This window comes from Nerophis lumbriciformis, linkage group LG15, assembly GCF_033978685.3.
Source record: "Nerophis lumbriciformis linkage group LG15, RoL_Nlum_v2.1, whole genome shotgun sequence".
Lineage (NCBI taxonomy): Eukaryota > Metazoa > Chordata > Actinopteri > Syngnathiformes > Syngnathidae > Nerophis > Nerophis lumbriciformis.
In genome coordinates this window covers 18124106-18146283 of record NC_084562.2, presented here as the reverse complement: position 1 = coordinate 18146283, position 22178 = coordinate 18124106, and the positions used below count along the sequence as shown (strand labels likewise).

The following is a 22178-nucleotide window of genomic DNA, read 5'->3' as shown; positions in this document are numbered from 1 at the left end:
CTGAATTTCGGGAGATTTTCGGGAGAAAATGTGTCCCGGGAGGTTTTCGGGAGAGGCGCTGAATTTCGGGAGTCTCCCGGAGGGTTGGCAAGTATGGCATAACTTTTGAGGAGGTATTATTGTTGTGTTACAAACTTTAGTGTGGTGTTGCTTCCTGATTTGTGGTTATTCCAAGCCGAGTATCACATCCTGCCTGATTTTCTTTTTTTGTTTTTTTTATTTGAAGCAGCGGCACCTAAAGTGATTGTGACAGCGTATTAAAATTACCAACAGCCATATAATTTGTTTAGAATCTAAACGATCCTCCTGTATCGACCCAATTAGGAACCGGTATCAAAAAATACTAGTGTACATTCATACTACTAAACGAGCTACAGCCACACCTTAGTTACATAAATCATAAAAGGAGGGGGAAAAAATGTACTAAAGGACTATAAGCCGCTGCTTTTTTTTACGCTTTAAACCCTGCGGCTTACAAAACGGTGCGACTAATTTTTTATTTTTTTTATTTTTTGCTGATGGCCATAATAAAAATAATTTGAAAAAAAACCCCTCAAAAACAAGCAAGTAAGCTGAGAAGGTGTTTTATTGTTTGTGCTATTCCGCCATCTTTTGGATGAGTTCGCTCACTACAGGTGCTTTTTTCAACAGAAAGTAGAGTGCCCTTCTGTCTTCTAGCTGTCCATAGCCTCTCTACTCATATGGATTTTTCATTCATAACTCCAAGCAAGATTTACAATATAACTAAAACTGTTTATACTTATTAAACCGTCCCATGTGTGATGTCTGTAGGAGTGTTTTGATGCATATTTGTACGAGCTATCGTAATGTAATGAAGCTAGCGTCGTTAGCTACTATGCGAACACGTTTACGAGTGTCTGTAAGTATTATTACAACGACATTATTTTTGTATTGTTTCAGTTTCACAAGATCCTCAATAAGTTAACCAAAACATCACCGTCGAGTTATTGAGTCTGTTTAGCTGATTGGAGAGCTAGCTTCCGCAGCTAGCGGGTCCATGACGATGACTTCTGTTTTGTTTGATGAGCCGTTTTACTGCCGGGTTACAGACACTGTTTGGAATTAATTAAGGTATGTAAATAAAGTGTAAATTCTGTGTAAATAACTCATTTTGCAATCTACAGATTATAGTCCGGTGCAGCTAATATATGTGAAACAATTTTTTTTCAAAAATTTAGTGGGTGAGGCTTATATACCGGTGCGCTCTGTAGTCCGGAAGATACAATAACTGACAAAAAGGAGAAGACTTAAAGATGTGCTTTGAGGAATACTTCAGTTAAGAAAATCACAAGTTTGGACCACAGTGTTCTATGTTTGCTGGCTAAGTTAAAGTGTTAATGCATCCATCCATCCATTTTACTACTTGTCCCTTTAAGGGTGGCGGGAGGGGGCAGGAGCCTATCCCAGCTGCACTCAGGCGAAAAGCAGGATACACCCTGGACAAGTCACAAAAGATGTGCCAATGTGTTTATTAATGTGTGCCAAGTTCCTCGATACAACTGGAGTACTCTGGTGTTTTTAGGAATTTGCTACAAAAATGTTTGTCTGCCAAGTTTTGAACTTGTCGTCGTTCTCGGGACGGATTTGGCCCCTCGGCCGCCAGTTGAATAGCAATACATTATAATATCAACATTGTCCTTTACTTTTTGTCCATGTGGGTCCTCATTAACCGCAAAAATTAAATGAATCTCTTTTTGCTTTTACCACAGAGAAACCAGGTCCAGAACGGAAGCGCATTAAAAAGGAGCCCACAAACACCCGGAAGGCAGGCTTGCCGTTTGGAATGGGGATGCCAGGGATCCGGGCCGGGTACCCCCTCTCTGAGCGGCAGCAGGTGGCCTTGCTCATGCAAATGACTGCTGAGGAGTCCGTCAACAGTCCAGGTGCGTGCTTATCATGGCGACCACGTCCTCTGTTGCAGACGAGGAAAGAGAGAGGCTAGAAAGTTAGTGTGCTTCAGTCGCATTCTTGGTCATTGGGAGCTTTTTTATTTTGGTTGGACATAATGCTTTTTTGGATGTATTCCTCCGTAATGCTAAGTAGCCCAATAGCAGCTTTGAAGGGAGCTCGGCAAAAAAATAAACAGTCTGAGTCCCACTCACATTTGTTCATCTTTGCAATATGTTTTTTTCTAACTTCTATAAGGAAAATGAAGTTAATTATCTGTGCAAGGTGTCCAAAGTGTGGCCCAGGGGCTGTTTGCCTCCCGCAGCTAATTGTTAAAGGCCCCGTGGCCCATTCTAAAATGACAATTACAACAAGAACATAAGAAACAGACGTAACAGGTGTCATGTAAAGAGAAAAGGTAGAAATGTTGCGACGATAGCACAATAAAGTTGGTATTATTTACTAGTTAAAATAAATAGTTCACTTTGAAATATGTTGGGAAAAAATATTGCATATTTTGTGTGTTTGCCAAATAAAAACAATGGTTTTATTAGACAAAAAAAGGGCATAAGACATACAAATAACGTATAATCTGAGAGTTACTCTAATTTCAAGCATTCAAAGTATAATATATATACAGTATGTAAATAAATATATGTATTAGGGCTGCAACAACTAATCGATTAAATCGATTAAAATCGATTATAAAAATAGTTGGCGATTAATTTAGTCATCGATTCGTTGGATCTGTGCTATGCGCATGCGCATAGGCTACTTTAAAAAAAAAAATTTTTTTTTTTAATTTTAATAAACCGCAACATTTACAAACAGCTGAGAAACAGTCAAAATAAGTATGGTGACAGTATGCTATTTTTTTTCAATAAAATACTGGAAAGGATAGAAATGTAGTTTGTCTTTTTTATCCGATTAATCAAAGTAATAATTGACAGATTAATCGATTATCAAATTAGTTGTTAGTTGCAGCCCTAAAATATATATATATATATATATAATATGTGTATATATATATATATATATATATATTTATGTGTATATATATATACACACACATACATATGTATATATATATACATATATATACACACATACATATGTATATATATATATATATATACACATATGTATATACATATATGTATGTGTATATATATATATATATATATATATATATATATATATATATATATATATATACATACACACACACACACACGACTTATTTTTAACACTTTTATGAGAGGACCCTTTTTTGATCCTCAAGACCCTTTAGTGTGATTTGATTTTGTATTTTTCAATCTGTCATTGCTGAAAAAATTATAATGAAACAAAATCAATATGATACATTATTGCTCTATTTAAGCATCCAATTACTTCACCTCAAATATTCCACTATTTTGTGGGGGAGTTTTGCCATTAAAACAGTGTTTTCTGTGACAAAGTGTAAAAAATATTGATAAAGACAAAAAAGTTGATATTGACGGATAAGGTATGTCTAGAGATTTAAGCGTTGAAAGTAAAAAGATAATACTGACTTTTAAAACTTTTATGACAAACCATTTCGGGTCCCCAAGACCTTTAACATTCACCAAACTTGAGGGGCGCCTGGAGGGTTGAAAAAATCCATATATTGTGTTGGTTTTAAAATGGAACACTAACAAAACGGCTCCCGCATCCTTTGATTTTTCAGTGGAAAACGTTTGGGGGGGAGAATAAAAATGACAAAACGTTGCATTTTCTAAATGAAATTATTTGTATGCATGCCTGTAGGTACAGATTGAGTGAGAGAAATTGCTATGCTCAATAATGTCAACATGATCGCTTTAGTCCAATCTTGTAAATGTGTTGTAAGGCGCTGTAGTGGAGCTTTGCTACTGCTCATTCCTGGAGTGAGGATGCCCCCTTCTGGCCATAAGCAGTTCAAACAATAACAATAACATCATGACTCAACATTTCTTTATAAAACAAACTTGCATCTGTTTCTAGTCAACAAAGTAATATTGACATGTCCCCGTCTCGTCAACAGACACAACACCAAAGCACCAGTCACAGTCCAGTTTGGGTCAGAAGGGAACGCCAAACTCCGCATCTAAAACCAAAGACAAAGTGAATAAACGAAACGAGAGAGGAGAAACAAGATTGCACAGGTCCGCAATACGGGGAGAGATACGCCGCATCAAGGAGCTCATCAGTGAGGGAGCTGATGTGAATGTAAAAGACTTTGCAGGTGAGAGACTTTTGTCTGTAATCTTAAGTCGCCAGTACACGTTCACATTCGCCTCATCCCTCACTCAAACGCCTTTTTTTTCTGCGTGACCCTCAGGCTGGACTGCATTGCATGAGGCGTGCAACAGGGGATACTATGATGTGGCCAAGCAGCTGCTGGCAGCCGGAGCAGAGGTCAACACCAAGGGTCTGGATGATGACACCCCTCTCCACGATGCGTCCAACAATGGACACTTCAAGGTCTTTTTCTAATATTACTCCATAGATAGGAATACAATGATCTGCAAATCCTTTTCAACTTATATTCAATTGAATAGACAAGATATTTAATGTTTGAACTGAGAATTTTTTTTTTTTTTGCAAATCATTAATTTATGATTTAATGGCAGCAACACATTGCAAAAAAATTGGCACTTGTACCACTGTGGTACATGGCCTTTCCTTTACAACACTCAGTAAACGGGGAGACCAATTTTTTAAGCTTTTCAGGTGGAATTCTTTTCCATTACAGTCCGGGGTCGCCGTTGTGGTATTTTAGGCTTCATAATGTGCCACACATTTTCAATGGGAGACAGGTCTGGACTACAGGCAGGCCAGTCTAGTACCCGCACTCTTTTACTATGAAGCCATGCTGTTGTAACACAAGGCTTGGCATTATCTTGCTGAAATAAGCAGGGGCGTCCATGATACCATTGCTTGGATGGCAACATATGTTGCTCCAAAACCTGTATGTACCTTTCAGCATTAATGGTGCCTTTACAGATGTGTAAGTTACCCATGCTTTGGGCACTAGTACACCCCCATACCATCACAGATGCTGGCTTTTGAACTTTGCACCTATAACAATCCGGATGGTTCTTTTCCTCTTTGTTCCGGAGAACACGACGTCCACAGTTTCCAAAAACAATTTGAAATGTGGACACGTCAGACCACAGAACACTTTACATGAGCTCGGGCCCAGCGATGCCGGCGGCGTTTCTGGGTGTTGTTGATAAATGGCTTTCGCTTTGCATTGTAGAGTTTTAACTTGCACGTACAGATGTAGCGACTGACCGTGGTTTTCTGAAGTGTTCCTGAAGCCCATGGGGTGATATCCTGTCACACCCGCCTCTCCTGAGAGACTGGAGCCTCAATCCAGTTCTGGCCCGCCCTCTGCGGCTTGCCGTCCCACCACTGCCACCATGTCACACCCCACCTCGGGTGAAGGTAATGTAATCTTTGCAAACCAGACTTTCAAACCAAGGATGGCAAGGCACGCAGTTGTACAGTTTACAAACATTTATTTAAATCCCAAAAGGTGAATAACAGGAAGAAACAAAGCACCCACAATCTGTAACAGTAATAAATAGAGGAAATATTAGTATCGTATATTATTAATAGTACATTTATATTCTAAATACATTTCAAAGTTGCATGCGTTAAATAGGCCTATATAAAATTCATCAAAATAAGCATATTAAAAACAATCAAATCAAAATGTAAATCACCCATTATAACAAAATACATGTATTCTAGTGATGGGTCCGGCAACACCGATGCATCGGCGCATGCGTCGAGCTCGTAGAGTAAAACCCTGTGTCGGTGCGCGTACCGCTTTTAGAAAGTCACGTGACCGATCATGAGCTGTTTTGGTCACGTGACCGATACGCGGACTGTGTCGCACTGACGCCTCCTCTGTGCCCTGTGAGCGGGTCTTTTCTACAGCTGGAGAAATAATAACTAAGAAGAGAAAGCGTCTAAAATTTAATACGTTGGAAAAACTGTTTTTTTTTTAAATAAAAATGTGTAAAAAAAATAAAATAATTCCCAGTCCACAAGCATCCTCATTCACAACAGGTTCTCTTAGATTTCCATGTTATGATACATGTTCACATTATTTATTGACTATCTAAAAAAAACAAAAAATATATTTTTATTCAAATGAAGTTATGAAATAATCCTAAATGAAATACAATGACTTGGTTTATATTATTGTATATACTAGGTCAGTGGTTCTCAACCTTTTTTCAGCAATGTACCCCCTGTGAATTTTTTTTTTTTTTTTTTTTTTTTTTTTTTAATTCAAGTACCCCCTAATCAGAGCAAAGCATTTTTGGTTGAAAAAAAACAGATAAAGAAGTAAAATACAGCACTATGTCATCAGTTTCTGATTTATTAAATTGTATAACAGTGCAAAATATTGCTCATTTGTAGTGGTCTTTCTTGAACTATTTGGAAAAAAAGATATAAAAATAACTAAAAACTTGTTGAAAAATAAACAAGTGATTCAATTATAAATAAAGATTTCTACACATAGAAGTAATCATCAACTTAAAGTGCCCTCTTTGGGGATTGTGTTAGAGATCCATCTGGATTCATGAACTTAATTCTAAACATTTCTTCACAAAAAAAAAAAAAATCTTTAACATCAATATTTATGGAACATGTCCACAAAAAATCTAGCTGTCAACACTGAATATTGCATTGTTGCATTTCTTTTCACACTTCTTTTTGACAGACATTTTAGTGACAAACCTGAGCTCGTGCTTCACTGAGTTTATGAACTTGCATTCATATTTTGTTGAAGTATTATTCAATAAATATATTTATAAAGGATTTTTTAATTGTTGCTATTTTTAGAATATTTTTTTAAAAATCTCATGTACCCCTTGGCATACCTTCAAGTACCCCCAGGGGTACGCGTACCCCCATTTGAGAACCACTGTACTAGGTCATAAAATTAGTGTCAGTTGAGTCGGTCCATAGGTTGCCTGTAGGGATTTTTAATGGCCAGCAGATGTCAGTATTTAGTGACACAGTATCGACACAGTATCAATACAGTTTTGCAATGTGTCGAAACGCTTCATGACGCCTCATCAACCCATCACTAGTATTCACAATCAAAGGTCAATAATCAAATATGTCAAAGTAAAGAATTAAATAATCAAAACAGATTTAGCAAAATCAATTAGCAATCAACAAAACTCATATCATAATCTCATCCTCAAAATAATCACCTCAGTAGATGTTTGATGCATGAAGACCGAAAGGACAGAGAACCTCCTCTGGCAGTGACAGACAGCAGACTGTCAGAAAAATGGCATTTTCCAATTTAAATGGCCCACAGCCCCTCCCACTAGCTGGGACCAATTTGACAGGGGGAATTAAGAAAACTGTTATTTTGTAAATTACACCATAAATGACCATCACATGTCTAAAAAGTATTCACATAGTACTTTTGCATGTGTAGAGCAGTCATTTTGTGTACACAGTGTATTGTGTACAAATGTCCAGTGTCCCTCCGCAACACCCAGCTCCTGAGAACCATGGTTCGGCCCAAATTAGGCCTAATTAGTCAAGGCAGGTGTGCTCACCTATATAAAGCCCTCAGCCCCGCCCTGACTCTTTTAGCCACCCATTCAGAGCCATGGTGAGTGACAGGTTACAATTTGTTTGTTGAGCGTATGCTTTTCACTAGTGATGGGTTGATGAGGCGTCATGAAGCGTTTTGACACATTGCAAAACTGTATTGATACTGTGTCGATACTGTGTCACTAAATACTGACATCTGCTGGACATTAAAAATCCCTACAGGCAACCTATGGACCGACTCAACTGACACTGATTTTATGCCCTAGTACAGGGGTCACCAACCTTTTTGAAACCAAAAACTGCTTCTTGGGTACTGATTAATGCAAAGGGCTACCAGTTTGATACACACTTAAATAAATAAATATATTGTCATTTGTAAGTTACACATAAGTGTGATTTAAACAAGAATAGCTAAATAAATACATTTATATATATAAAAAAATGGGTATTTCTGTCTGTCATTCCGCCGTACATTTTTTTTTCCTTTTACAAAAGGTTTTTTGTAGAGAATAAATGATGGAAAAAAACACTTAATTGAACGGTTTAAAAGAGGAGAAAACACGAAAAAATTTAAAATAAAATTTTGAAACAAAAGTTTATCTTCAATTTCGACTCTTTAAAATTCAAAATTCAACCGACAAAAAGAAGAGAAAAACTAGCTTATTTGAATATTTTTGAAAAAATTAAAAAAAGAATTTATGGAACATCATTAGTAATTTTTCCTGATTAAGATACATTTTAGAATTTTGATGACATGTTTTAAATTGGTTAAAATCCAATCTGCACTTTGTTAGAATATTTAACAAATTGGACCAAGCTATATTTCTAACAAAGACAAATCAGTATTTCTTCTAGATTTTCCAGAACAAAAATTTCAAAAGAAATTCAAAATACTTTGAAATAAGATTTAAATTTGATTCTACAGATTTTCTAGATTTGCCAGAATATTTTTTTTTAATTTTAATCGTAAGTTTGAAGAAATATTTCACAAATATTCTTTGTCGAAAAAACAGAAGCTAAAATATTTATTCTTTACAATAAAAACAAAAAAAAATTACTTGAACATTGATTTAAATTGTCAGGAAAGAAGAGGAAGAAATTTAAAAGGTAAAAAGGTATATTTGTTTAAAAATCCTAAAATCATTTTTAAGGTTGTATTTTTTCTCTAAAATTGTATTTCTAAAAGTAATAAGAAGCAAAGTAAAAAATAAATGAATTTATTTAAACAAGTGAAGACCCATCCATTCATTTTCTACCGCTTATTCCAAGTGAAGACCAAGTCTTTCAAATATTTTCTTGGATTTTCAAATTCTATTTGAGTTTTGTCTCTTTTAGAATTAAAAATGTCGAGCTAAGCGAGACCAGCTTGCTAGTAAATAAATAAAATTTAAAAAATAGAGGCAGCTCACTGGTAAGTGCTGCTCTTTGAGCTATTTTTAGAACAGGCCAGCGGGCGACTCATCTGGTCCTTACGGGCGACCTGGTGACCGCAGGCACCGCGTTGGTGACCCCTGCCCTAGTATATACAATAATATAAACCAAGTCATTGTATTTCATTTAGGATTATTTCATATCTTCATTTAAATAAAAATATATTTTTATCTTTTTTAGATGCAGTCAATAAATATTGTGAACATGTATCATAACATGGAAATCTAAGAGAACATGTTGTGGATGATTGTAAACTGGGAATTGTTTTAATTTTATTTTTTTACACATTTTTATAAAAATAAAAAGTTTTTCCGACGTATTACATTTTAGACGATTTCTCTTCTTAGTTATTATTTCTCCGGCTGTAGAAAAGAGCCGCTCACAGGGCACAGAGGAGGCGTCAGTGCGACACAGTTCGCGTATCGGTCACGTGACCAAAACAGCTCATGATCGGTCACGTGACTTTCTAAAAGCGGTATGCGCACCGACACAGGGTTTCGCTCTTTGAGCTCGACGCATGCGCCGATGCATCGGTGTTGCCGGACCCATCACTACTTTTCACTAGTGATGGGTTGATGAGGTGTCATGAAGCGTTTTGACACATTGCAAAACTGTATTGATACTGTGTCGATACTGTGTCACTAAATACTGACATCTGCTGGACATTAAAAATCCCTACAGGCAACCGATAAACCGACTCAACTGACACTGATTTTATGACCCAGTACAGGGGTCGGCAACCTTTGCCAGTCAAAGAGCCATTTTGACCAGTTTCACAAATTAAAGAAAACAATGGGAGCCACAAAAATCTTTTGAAATTTAAAATGAAATAACACTGCATACAAAGTTTTTATTTTTATTTTGTGCTATGTCTAATGAGAATTGAGTGTTAGTGCGGACCGCGGGTTTAACATGAAAGGCGCTTGACAGCGTCATACTTGTCAACCCTACCGATTTTTCAGGCAGACTACGAAGTTCAGGGCAACTGTTCTCTCGAACGTGCCGTGATGGTACAGCATTTAGCACCCACTACAACCAGCGTGCCGGCCCAGCCTCGCGTTGTATGGGGTTTAAGCATGCTCACGTAAGCGACAGCAAGGCATACTTGGTCAACAACCACACAGGTCACACTGACGGTGGCGGTATAAAAAACTTTAACAATCTTACTAATATGCGCCACACTGTGAACCCACACCAAACAAGAATGACAAACACATTACGGGAGAACATCTGCACCGTAACACAACAGAACAAATACCCAGAATCCCATGCAGCCCTAACTCTTCCGGGCGGGGGCGGGGTTTGGTAGTAATGGGTGTATAATGTAGCCCGGAAGAGTCAGAGCTGCATGGGATTCTGGGTATTTGTTCTGTTGTGTTTATGTTGTGTTAAGGTGCAGATGTTCTCCCGAAATGTGTTTGTCATTCTTGTTTGGTTTTGGTTCAAAGTGTGGCGCATTATTAGTAAGAGTGTTAAAGTTGTTTTATATGACCCCGTCAGTGTAACCTGTGTGGCTGTTGACCAAGTATGCCTTGCTGTCATTAACGTGTGCAAGCAAAAGAGGCATTCAACAAGAGGCTGTGCTGGCACTCTGGTTATACGTATTGTAAAGGGTGTTAAATGCTGTACCATCATGGCACGCCCTTATTATTGTTGTAAGGGTGAAAATTGGAGAAAATTCTTGCCGGGAGTTGTCTGCGAGGGGCACTAAAATCCGGAAGTCTCCCTGGGCAATCGGGGGGGTCGGCAAGTATGCAGCTGAGCCGCATCAGAGTGATCAAAGAGCCGGGTTGCTGACCCCTGACCTAGTATATACAATAATATAAACCAAGTAATTGAATTTCATTTAGGATTATTTCATATCTTCATTTAAATAAAAATATATTTTATCTTTTTTTATATACAGTCAATAAATAATGTGAACATGTATCATAACATGGAAATCTAAGAGAGTGTGTTGTGAATGAGGATGCTTGTGGACTGGGAATTTCTAATTTTTTTTTGTACACTTTTTTTATTCCAAAAAAACAGTTTTTCAAACGTATTACATTTTAGACGATTACTCTTCTTAGTTATTATTTCTCCGGTTGTAGAAAAGACCCGCTCACAGGGCACAGAGGAGGCGTCAGTGCGACATAGTTCACGTATCGGTCACGTGACCGAAACAGCTCATGATCGGTCACGTGACTTTCTAAAAGCGCTACGCGCACCGACACAGGGTTTTGCTCTATTAACTCGACGCATGCGCCGATGCATCGGTGTTGCCGGACCCATTACTAGTCGATACTGTGTCACTAAATACTAGTGATGGGTTGATGAGACGTCATGAAGCGTTTCGACACATTGCAAAACTGTATTGATACTGTGTCGATACTGTGTCACTAAATACTGACATCTGCTGGACATTAAAAATCCCTACAGGCAACCGATGGACCGACTCAACTGACACTGATTTTATGACCTAGTACAGGGGTCGGCAACCCGCGGCTCTAGAGCCGCATGCGGCTCTTTAGCGCCGCCCTAGTGGCTCCGTGGAGCTTTTCCAAAGATGTATGAAAAATGGAAAAAGATGAGGGGAAATAATGTATTTTTAGTTTTAATATGGTTTCTGTAGGAGGGCAAACATGACACAAACCTCCCTAATTGTTATAAATCCCACTGTTTATGTTAAACATGCTTCACTGATTCAAGTATTTGGCGAGCGCCGTTTTGTCCTACTAATTTTGGCGGTCCTTGAACTCACCGTAGTTTGTTTACATGTATAACTTTCTCCGACTTTCTAGGACGTGTTTTATGCCACTTCTTTTTCTGTCTCATTTTGTCCACTAAACGTTTAATGTTGTGCATGAATGCACAAAGGTGAGTTTTGTTGATGTTATTGACTTGTGTGGAGTGCTAATCGGGCATATTTGGTCACTGCTAATCGATGCTAACATGCTATTTAGGCTAGCTATATGTACATATTGCATCATCATGCCTCGTTTGTAGGTATATTTGAGCTCATTTAGTTTCCTTTAAGTCCTCTTAATTCAATTTATATTTCATGACACACTATCTGTATGTAATATGGCTTTTAATTTTTTTGCGGCTCCAGACAGATTTGTTTTTGTATTTTTGGTCCAATATGGCTCTTTCAACATTTTGGGTTGCCGACCCCTGACCTAGTACATACAATAATATAAAACAAGTCATTGTATTTCATTTAGGATTATTTCATATCTTCATTTAAATACAAATATATTTTATCTTTTTTTAGATAGTCAATAAATAATGTGAACATGTATCATAACATGGAAGTCTAAGAGAACCTGTTGTGAATGAGGATGCTTGTGGACTGGGAATTTGTATTTCTTTTTTACACATTTTTATTTAAAAAAAAAAACAGTTTTTCCAACGTATTCAATTTTAGACTATTTCTCTTCTTTGTTATTATATCTCCGGCTGTAGAAAAGACCTGCTCACAGGGCACAGAGGAGGCGGGAGTGCAGAGGAAATTAAGTGCTAGCTGGAAGAGGTTTGGGAACCTGATATTATTGTATATATACTAGGTCATAAAATCAGTGTCAGGTGAGTCGGTCTATAGGTTGCCTGTAGGGATTTTTAATGTCCAGCAGATGTCAGTATTTAGTGACTGCAGAAAATATGAATATTAAACTAAGAATCATTTTGAAGAGATTTTGAATTTTAATAGATCAAGTGGAAACTTTGAGAGAACAGGATGAAACGACAAGGAAATGAACACAAATACTTTTTTTTTTCCGATATATGATCGAAATATTCCCACACGGCGGAAATCTTTCTTTTTGCCTGAGGCTGCTGCTCCATGTTCTCCGACGACGACAAATTACAAATGACCAATGTCAGAAGTGCGGCGATTCTGTTGGCAGCAGCATCTCGTTGACAGATGCGCTTCTTTATAAAAACACAGTTTGGCGCGCAGGCGTCAGTTCGACACAGTTTGCGTATCGGTCACGTGACAGAAACAGCTCATGATCGGTCACGTGACTTTCTAAAAGCGGTACGCGCACCGACACAGGGTTTTGCTCTATGAGCTCGACGCATGCGCCGATGCATCGGTGTTGCCGGACCCATCACTACTGTATTGATACTGTGTCGATACTGTGTCACTAAATACTGACATCTGCTGGACATTAAAAATCCCTACAGGCAACCTATGGACCGACTCAACTGACACTGATTGTATGACCTAGTGCAGGGGTCGGCAACCCAAAATGTTGAAAGAGCCATATTGGACCAAAAATACAAAAACAAATCTGTCTGGAGCCGCAAAAAAATAAAAGCCATATTACACACAGATAGTGTGTCATGAAATATAAATTGAATTAAGGACTTAAAAGAAACTTAATTACCTCAAATATACCTTCAAACGAGGCATAATGATGCAATATGTACATATAGCTAGCCTAAATAGCATGTTAGCATCGATTAGCTTGCAGTCATGCAGTGACCAAATATGTCTGATTAGCACTCCACACAAGTCAATAACATCAACAAAACTCACCTTTGTGCATTCATGCACAACCTTAAAAGTTTGGTGGACAAAATGAGACAGAAAAAGAAGTGGCATAAAACACGTCCTAGAAAGTCGGAGAAAGTTATACATGTAAACAAACTACGGTGAGTTCAAGGACCGCCATAATTAGTAGGACAAAACGGCGCTCGCCAAATACTCGAAATCAGTGACGCATGTTTAATATAAACAGTGTGCTTTATAACAATTAGGGAGCTTTGTGTCATGTTTGTCCTCCTACAGAAACCATATTAAAACAAAAAATATATTTTTTCCCCTTATCTTTTTTCATTTTTCATACATTTTTGGAAAAAGCTCCAGAGAGCCACTAGGGCGGCGCTAAAGAGCCGCATGCGGCTCTAGAGCCGCGGGTTGCCGACCCCTGACCTAGTATATACAATAATATAAACCAAGTAATTGTATTTCATATAGGATTATTTCGTATTTTCGTTTAAATAAAAATAATTTTTTAATCTTTTTTAGATACAGTCAATAAATAATGTGAACATGTATCATAACGGCCCTGCGATGAGGTGGCGACTTGTCCAGGGTGTACCCCGCCTTATCCCCGATTGTAGCTGAGATAGGCTCCAGCGCCCCCCGTGACCCCGAAGGGAATAAGCGTTAGAAAATGGATGGATGGATGGATGTATCATAACATGGAAATCTAAGAGAACATGTTGTGAATGAGGATGCTTGTGGACTGGGAATTTTGTATTATTTTTTTCATACATTTTTATTCAAAACCAGTTTTTCCAACGTATTCAATTTTAGACTATTTCTCTTCTTAGTTATTATTTCTCCGGCTGTAGAAAAGACCCGCTCACAGGGCACAGAGGAGGCGGGAGTGCTAGCTGGAAGAGATTTGGGAAGGTGGTCTTCTGTTGGTCCCAGTATTTCAATGGGTCCTGGAACCTAGCTACATTTCTCTATGCCAGGTAACGTTGGACCTCTTGAATGGCATCTGCAGTAGTTTTTTTTGTCTGCCTTCCCACTTCCATATCCAGATGTTTCCAAAGGTTATCTTAAAAACAACAAATATGCATTTTATTACATGATTTCAAACAACAACAAACAAATAATGCTGAATAAATGCCTGAAGTGGGTGCAGACAGCTGTTCTGCAGATGGTCCTGGCAGGGGCTCATTTCTGCGTCCGATGACAGATGTGCTTCCTTATAAACACAGTTTGGCACGCAGGCGTCAGTTCGACACAGTTCGCGTATCGGTCACGTGACCGAAACAGCTCGTGATCGGTCACGTGACTTTCTAAAAGCGGTACGCGCGCCGACACAGGGTTTTGCTCTATGAGCTCGACGCATGCCGGACCCATCACTACTTTTCACTGACTCAAAAAGATTGAATGTTTGTTCAAGTTGTGCTTCCTTACAAATGTGCACGGTTTGCAAGGAAGTCGAAGGTCAAACTGACAGTGGGGGGTCAAACTGTCACATATCCTTTACACACTGATGTCGCTTTTTGATGGAGTACCACCTGAGGGATTGAAGGTCCATAATATCATCGCTTACGTGCAGTGATTTCTCCAGAACCTTTCGATGATATTACTGACCGTAGATCAGTGGTTCTTAACCTGGGTTCGATCGAACCCTAGGGGTTCGGTGAGTTGGGCTCAGGGGTTCGGCGGAGGTCAAGACACACCCGACTCATCGTGTAAATAAAAACTTCTCCCTATCGGCGTATTACGGATACGGCAACAGTAGAAGTCAGACTGATTTGCAGGTGTGTAATTTGTTGTGAGTTTATGCACTGTGTTGGTTTTGTTGTTTGAACAAGGTGATGTTCATGCACGGTTCATTTTGTGCACCAGTAATAAAACATGGTAACACTTTAGTATGAGGAACATATTCACCATTAATTAGTTGCTTATTAACATGCAAATTAGTAACATATTGGCTCTTAACTAGTCATTATTAAGTACTTATTAATGCCTTATTATAACCCTAACTCTCTAACTCTGGCCCTAACTCTCTAACCCTAACCAAATAACTCTAAATTAAGTCTTTGTTACTTAGAATATGTTCTCCTCTAGTGTCCAAAAAACTCTAAATTAAGTCTTTGTTACTTAGTATATGTTCCCCATACTAAAGTATTACCAAAAACATATAACTTTGTCTTGAATTTGAATTTTTGTTTTTTTTCACTAAAGAAGGGTTCGGTGAATGCACATATGAAACTGGTGGGGTTGGGTACCTCCAACAAGGTTAAGAACCACTGCCGTAGATGGTGAAATTCCTAAATTCCTTTCAATAGCTGGTTGAGAAATGTTGTTCTTAAACTGTTGGACAATTTGCTCACGCATTCGTTCACAAAGTGGTGACCCTCGCCCCATCCTTGTTTGTGAATGACTGAGCATTTCATGGAAGCTGCTTTTATAGCCAATCATGGCACCCACCTGTTCCCAATTTGCCTGTTCACGTGTGGGATGTTCCAAATAAGTGTTTGATGAGCATTCCTCAACTTTCTCAGTCTTTTTTGCCACTTGTGCCAGCTTTTTTGAAACATGTTACAGGCATCAAATTCCAAATGAGCCAATATATGCAAAAAATAACAAAGTTTTACAGTTCGAACGTTAAGTATCTTGTCTTTGCAGTCTATTCAATTGAATATATGTTGAAAATGATTTGCAAATCATTGTATTTTGTTTTTATTTAGCATTTACACAACGTGCCAACTTCACTGGTTTTGGGTTTTGTCGTAACACTTTTTTGACTCTGTCCCATTTCTGTCTTTCAGGTGGTAAAGCTACTTTTACGGTATGGGGGGGACCCACGTCAAAGCAACAGAAGAGGGGAAACGCCTTTGAATGTTGCCAACTCTCCAACTATGCTGAATTTGTTGCTGGGGAAGGGCACGTACACCTCAAGTGAAGAAAGCTCGTCAGGTACGTAGTTTAATATGAGCCATGACCAATCTTAATGCACTGGAACCTTCATTTATGTAGCTAATTGGTTATTGAGCAGGGTTTGTAAATGCAAAAGTTCATAATAAAGCAAATTTCACCACAAGAATCAACGTAAGTATGAGTAATGGCTTCCAGTCTCGACTAGTGTTGTACGGTATACCGGTACTAGTATAGTATTGCGGTACTAATGAATAAAAAATGGTACTATTCTCTTGTTTGAAAAGTACCGGTTCGTCATATTGTTTTTTTTACATGCATGACGGCGCGTCGTCTTGTTGTGACATTGCTGGGTTTACGAGCAGAGGAGCGTGTTCGGCAGCGCACAATCACAGAGTACTTACAAGCATGCAGTGTGTAGACAGAAAAGGGAGAACGGACGCATTTTGGCTTAAAAACTAACAATAAAGGTGAAGTTATAACACTGAAACACCCTCAGGAAGAGGTGCTTTAAAACATGGCTAGCTCGTTAGCGGATAATGTCCATCCGCAATCTGCAGTGTTTTAGCTACTTCTAAATCACTAATCCTCGCCTCCATGGCAACAAATCAAGTGAGTTTTTTACAAGTATCATCCCTGCAGGACCAGGAATAGCTAAACATGCTTCACGACACACCGTAGGATACAATAGCTCACCGGCATCACAATGTAAACAAATGCCGTGGGTGGATCTACAGCTGACATCCACTGTAATGATACCAAGTACAAGACCGTATCACGTCAATATTTTTTATCATCACTAAATGTTTTTTCTTTTTTTCAATCACATTAAATTCATAAACTCAGGAAATACGTCCCTGGACACATGAGAACTTAAATTATGACCAATGTATGATCCTGTAACTACTTAATATCGGATCAATACCTATATTTGTGGTATCATCCAAAACTAATTTAAAGCATCCAAACAGAAGAATAAGTGATTATTACATTTTAACAGAAGTGTAGATAGAACATGTTAAAAGAGAAACTAACCAGATATTAACAGTAAATGAACAAGTAGATTAATAATCCATTTTTACAGCTTGTCCTTTATAATGTTGACAAAATAATAGAATGAGAAACCACACAATATGTTACTGCATACGTCAGCAGACAAATTAGGAGCCTGTGTTTGTTTACTTACTACTAAAAGACAAGTTGTCTAGTATGTTCACTATTTTATTTAAGGACAAACTTGAAATAAGAAACATATGTTTAATGTACCCTAAGATTTTTTTGTTAAAGCCAATAATGCCATTTTTTGTGGTCCCCTTTATTTAGAATATCTAAATAATTTTAGTACCGGTACCAACATATTGGTATCGGGACCACATGAGTATGTCGATTATGTATACCTACTTCTCTAACCTGTTTCAACTTTGCCCCCCCACAGAATCTTCAGAAGAAGAAGACGCTCCCTCGTTCGCCCCATCGAGCTCTGTTGATGGCAATAACACGGACTCAGAGTTTGAGAAGGGTTTGAAGTTAAAAGGGAAAACAATAGACCCTCCTAAATGCGCTGTCACACCCGTCAAAGATGAATACGAATTTGACGAGGATGATGAGGAGGAGCGAGTCCCGCCTGTGGACGATAAGCACCTCTTGAAAAAAGACTTCCGTAAGGAAGCGGTCCCCAAGGCCAACAGCTTAATCGCCATACCCAAGATGGAGGTTAAAACCTATTCCAAAAGCAACTCGCTCACACCAAAGAAAACCGTCAGGCGTATCATCTCGGACAGTAACAGTTCAGATGAAGATGACAGGACGCTGTGTTTCACGCCGGCGCCGACCCCACGACAACAGGTCTTACAAACAAATACCAAGACGAGAGACTCTGGAAATCTGAGCTCCAAACAACTAAAAGACAAGAATAAGGTAAAAAAGAAGAGAAAGAAGGAGAACAAAAACAATGTTAGCAAAGAAGTCCGGTTCGGTAAAGTCAATGACAAATTTTGTACGTCTGACTCTGATTGTGGCGATATGGAGAGTGAAGACGATAAAGGCACAAACAGCATAAAGGACTCTTCTATGAATATGAAAGAACCCACTGGCTTCAATGTGTCGTCGTCGTCCTCGCATGGAAACCTGAACTCTCAAAAACAAGCACCGTCGTTAGCGGAACAGCACCCAAAGCAGTGGCGGACAGACGGCTGGAAAACTGTGTCGTCTCCAACGTGGTCTGACGTTAGTTCTCTCTCGGATTCTGTAAGAACAAGACCTTCCAGTGAGTCTGACTACTCCTCTGCCGACTCCAGTGTTGAGTCAATAAAGCAAATTAAGAGGAAAGGACAAGAGAGTAAAAAGAAGAATAACAACGTACACAGTAATGCAGTGGACAAGAAAAATTCAGACCTCTACAAAAATGCAGACAGTATGGCTTCCAAAACTGATGTAGATGGTAAAGTGGTCAAGAAGCATAAAGTGAAGCACAAGCACAAAAGCAAAGAAAAGGATAAAGCGCCGAGCCTCGTGCTTAATCAAGACATGAATGAAAAATTTGTCAAAAGCTACTCTTTTGATTTTGATGACTCAAGGCAAAAGTCTGTAATTGTGGATTCAGAATCAGCAGCTGAAGGCAAGATCAAGTTATCAAAACATGAAAAAGACCATTCAAAAAAGGAAGAAAGGCTCTCGAAAAACAAGTCAGAAGAAAAAGACTGGTCGTTGGGCAAAGACGTGCACAGAACAGTCGAAAAGGAGAAAAATAAGAAAATCAAGGACTCCGCCAAGGACAAGACAAACAAAGACGAGCGAGAAAAACCTTTGAAATCTGAAAAAGATCGAAATGTCAAGGAAAAGCCCAAGGAGGATAAACTAAAAGCCCATAAAGAGGAAAAAAAGAAAAAGTCTAAAGAGAAATCAAAAGCTGACAAAAAGGGTGAGCAGAAAGAGGAGAAACATCTCAAAGTTGACAAGGAGAAGACTACCAAGGAGGAGAAATTTAAAAAGGACAAAGTTCAGAAGGACGAGTCAGAGTACGAAAGCTATGATGTCAACAACCGTTTCCTCAACCTGGATGACACCAAGCTCAGCGCCTCAGATGACCATCATGACAGGTGGGGCTCAGAGATGTCCTCAGACTCTTCCCTCTCTGGAGAAGACAGCTGGGATGCTCCTGTCAAAGAGTACAAGGAATACAAAGCCAATAATTCCGTAAAACTCATTGTTGAAACTGTCAAGGAAGAGACGCGCAGGAAAGACAACAAGGTGAAAGACAAGAAATCTGATCATAGTGAGAAAAGACCAGAGAAAGATGTCACGTCGAAAAAGAAAGACAAAGATTCTTCAGAAAAGAAGAAGGACTGGTCAGATAAACAAAAATTAAACTCCGGTCATACAATTGAAAAAGAAAAGAAGCGGAAAGAATCCACAGAAATAGTTAAAGACAAAAAAGAAAAGGATCCTCTGGAGAACAGTCGAGACCGCAAAGACTCCTATGACTTCACAAAGGAAAGGAAAGACATCAAAATCAAGCAAGAGTCAATTCGAGAGGAATATGGAAATGACCCTTTTTTTAAAGACATGGACCCCGTTGGCAAACCTTGTGACATCCGAGAAAGAAATCATTCTGGTAAGGAGAAGGAAAAGAAGCTTGAGGCAACGGAAAAACGTGAGAAAACAAAAGCAGAGAAGCACAAAGTAAAAGACAGAGGTGCGGATCAGGAAAAGGACAAGAATGACAAAAACTCTGCAGAAAAGACTGTCAAGGAAAAAGACATTGATCGGACGGCCAAAGACAAAAAGGAGGGAGTAAAAGACAAGCACAAAGAATCTCATGGCAAAGATCGGAAGATGTCATCAGAACTGACCAAGGAAAAGAAAGACAAAGTGTCCCTGGACAAACATACCGACAGAGAGAAGGATTTCCTCGAGGTGAAGAAAGCCGAGAAAATACGAGAGAAAACATGGTTCAAGATAGCTGACATTTTTACTGATGAAAGTGATGACGAGGACAGTTACAATGGCGGTGTTTCTCTTATGGCTGACTCCATCAGAAAGGACTCAACACCCGATCTCGATGAGCTGGATCACTTCCCATCAGAAAAAATTAGGAAAATGTCCTCGGAGTCTAAACATAATGCAGAGAAGTCCAAAGACAAAGACCATAAAGAGAAAAAGAAAGAAAAAGCCTCATTTGACCTGGGCAAAGAGCGGAAAGGCTCCCTAGAGAAACACAACAAAGACAAGAAAGATTCTGTTGACATCAAACACAAGGACAGAAAAGACAGGATGTCAGTGGACTCAAACCAAGAGAAGAAAAATAAGCAGAAGATGTTGGACAAAAGAGATAACAGCGAGGAGAAAACGAAAAGTAAATATAAAGACAAGATGGACAATTCCAAGGAAAGAAAACCTTCAAAAGGCAGTGGTGAGAATGAAAAATCCCTCCTCGAAAAATTGGAAGAAGAAGCAATGAATGATTACAGAGATGATTCTAATGACAAGAATAGTGAAATTTCATCTGATAGTTTCACTGACAGGGGTCATGAACCCATCCTCACAAGCTACTACGACTCAATCAGCCTTACAGATGTCTCTGAAGACAGGAGGGACTCTCTTTCTATAGTCACACCTCAGGATAAATTCAGAGAGAAAGAAAGACATCGGCATTCCTCCTCTTCCTCTTCTAAAAAAAGCCATGACAAAGATAAAGAAAAGGTCAAGAAGGACAAAGTAGACAAACGTGACAAAACGGAGGAAATCAGAGACCTCTACGGTCGGAGGGAAAGCTTACCTTTTGACAAAGAGCCAATGCCCTTAGAGGCTGATCCTTATACATTCCCATACGGCGGCAAAGGAGATGGCGAAGATGATTTTGATAAAACATTGGAATTCGAAAAAGAGATGTCCAAAAAGGATAAAGCAACTAGTGTCATCAGTGATCGAATTAAGGACAAAAAGAAGAAGGAGAAACATAAAATCAAGGAGGAAAGGAACAAGCATATTGATGGCTTTGGTACATCGAAGCACTCCAAAGAAGACATAAAGTTGGGATTAAAAGATAGCCCTCAGATCACCGTTCTAAAAGACAGATCAAAAGAAGAGAGCCCTAAGTCGGATATTAAAAAAGAGAGGAACCGAGACATACTGGAGAAAGACAACAGATTAGACCACAATAAATCAAAGACTAAAGATGAAAATGAAAAGCTCAATCTGTCCAAAGACACAGGACGCAAAGATAATCGCCCACGTGAAAAACTCTTGGTGGATGGTGATTATCAAATGACCAGTTTTGGTCAGATGTTGAGTTCAAAAGATCAAGAAATTGAAGAGCGTCACAAGAGACATAAAGAAAGAATGAAACAAATGGAAAAGCTGAGACCCAAGTCCGGAGACCCTAAACTCAAGGACAAAGCAAAATCCACGGAAGAAATGCGCAAGAACCGCGCAGAGCTTTCCTCGAAGAAATCAAGCGGCCTGGAGTCCGGTCTCAAAGAGAAGAAGCTGAAGGACATAGGTGAACCAGATCAAATGATGTCCCCGAGTAGGAAGTTCCAACCATCATTAGAAAGTCAAAATTCAAAAGACTGGCTGGCAGGCCATCAAGTCAAAGAGAACCTCCCAGCTTCTCCCAGGTCAGAACAGAATAGGCCGACTGGCGTCCCCACACCAACATCTGTGATCTCCTGCCCCAGTTATGAGGAAGTAATGCAGACTCCACGGACCCCATCTTGTAGTGCAGAAGATTACCCTGATATCATGCTCGATGGACTGGACTGCCAGAACTCCTCAGCTATGACTATGTCCATGAATGCTTGCTCACCGTCTTTCTTTGAAAGGTATTTTGTCCTCATCAATTTACTTTTTTTTT

At 38.9% G+C, this 22178-nt stretch overlaps 1 protein-coding gene across 3 annotated transcripts in view; it reads left to right on the top strand.

The window, feature by feature from the left end:
- Positions 1–22178, top strand: part of ankrd11 (ankyrin repeat domain 11) — a 294007-nt gene that overhangs the window by 263603 nt on the left and 8226 nt on the right. For 2 of the 3 annotated variants that reach the window (XM_061974775.2, XM_061974774.2), the window contains exons 5-9: positions 1731–1904; positions 3953–4153; positions 4250–4392; positions 16219–16366; positions 17760–22146. In XM_061974775.2, the coding sequence (XP_061830759.1) occupies positions 1731–1904; positions 3953–4153; positions 4250–4392; positions 16219–16366; positions 17760–22146 (5053 nt within the window). Of the gene's footprint in view, positions 1–1730; positions 1905–3952; positions 4154–4249; positions 4393–7467; positions 7562–16218; positions 16367–17759; positions 22147–22178 lie in introns of those variants that run through there. The other variant, XM_061974776.2, reaches the window with a different exon arrangement.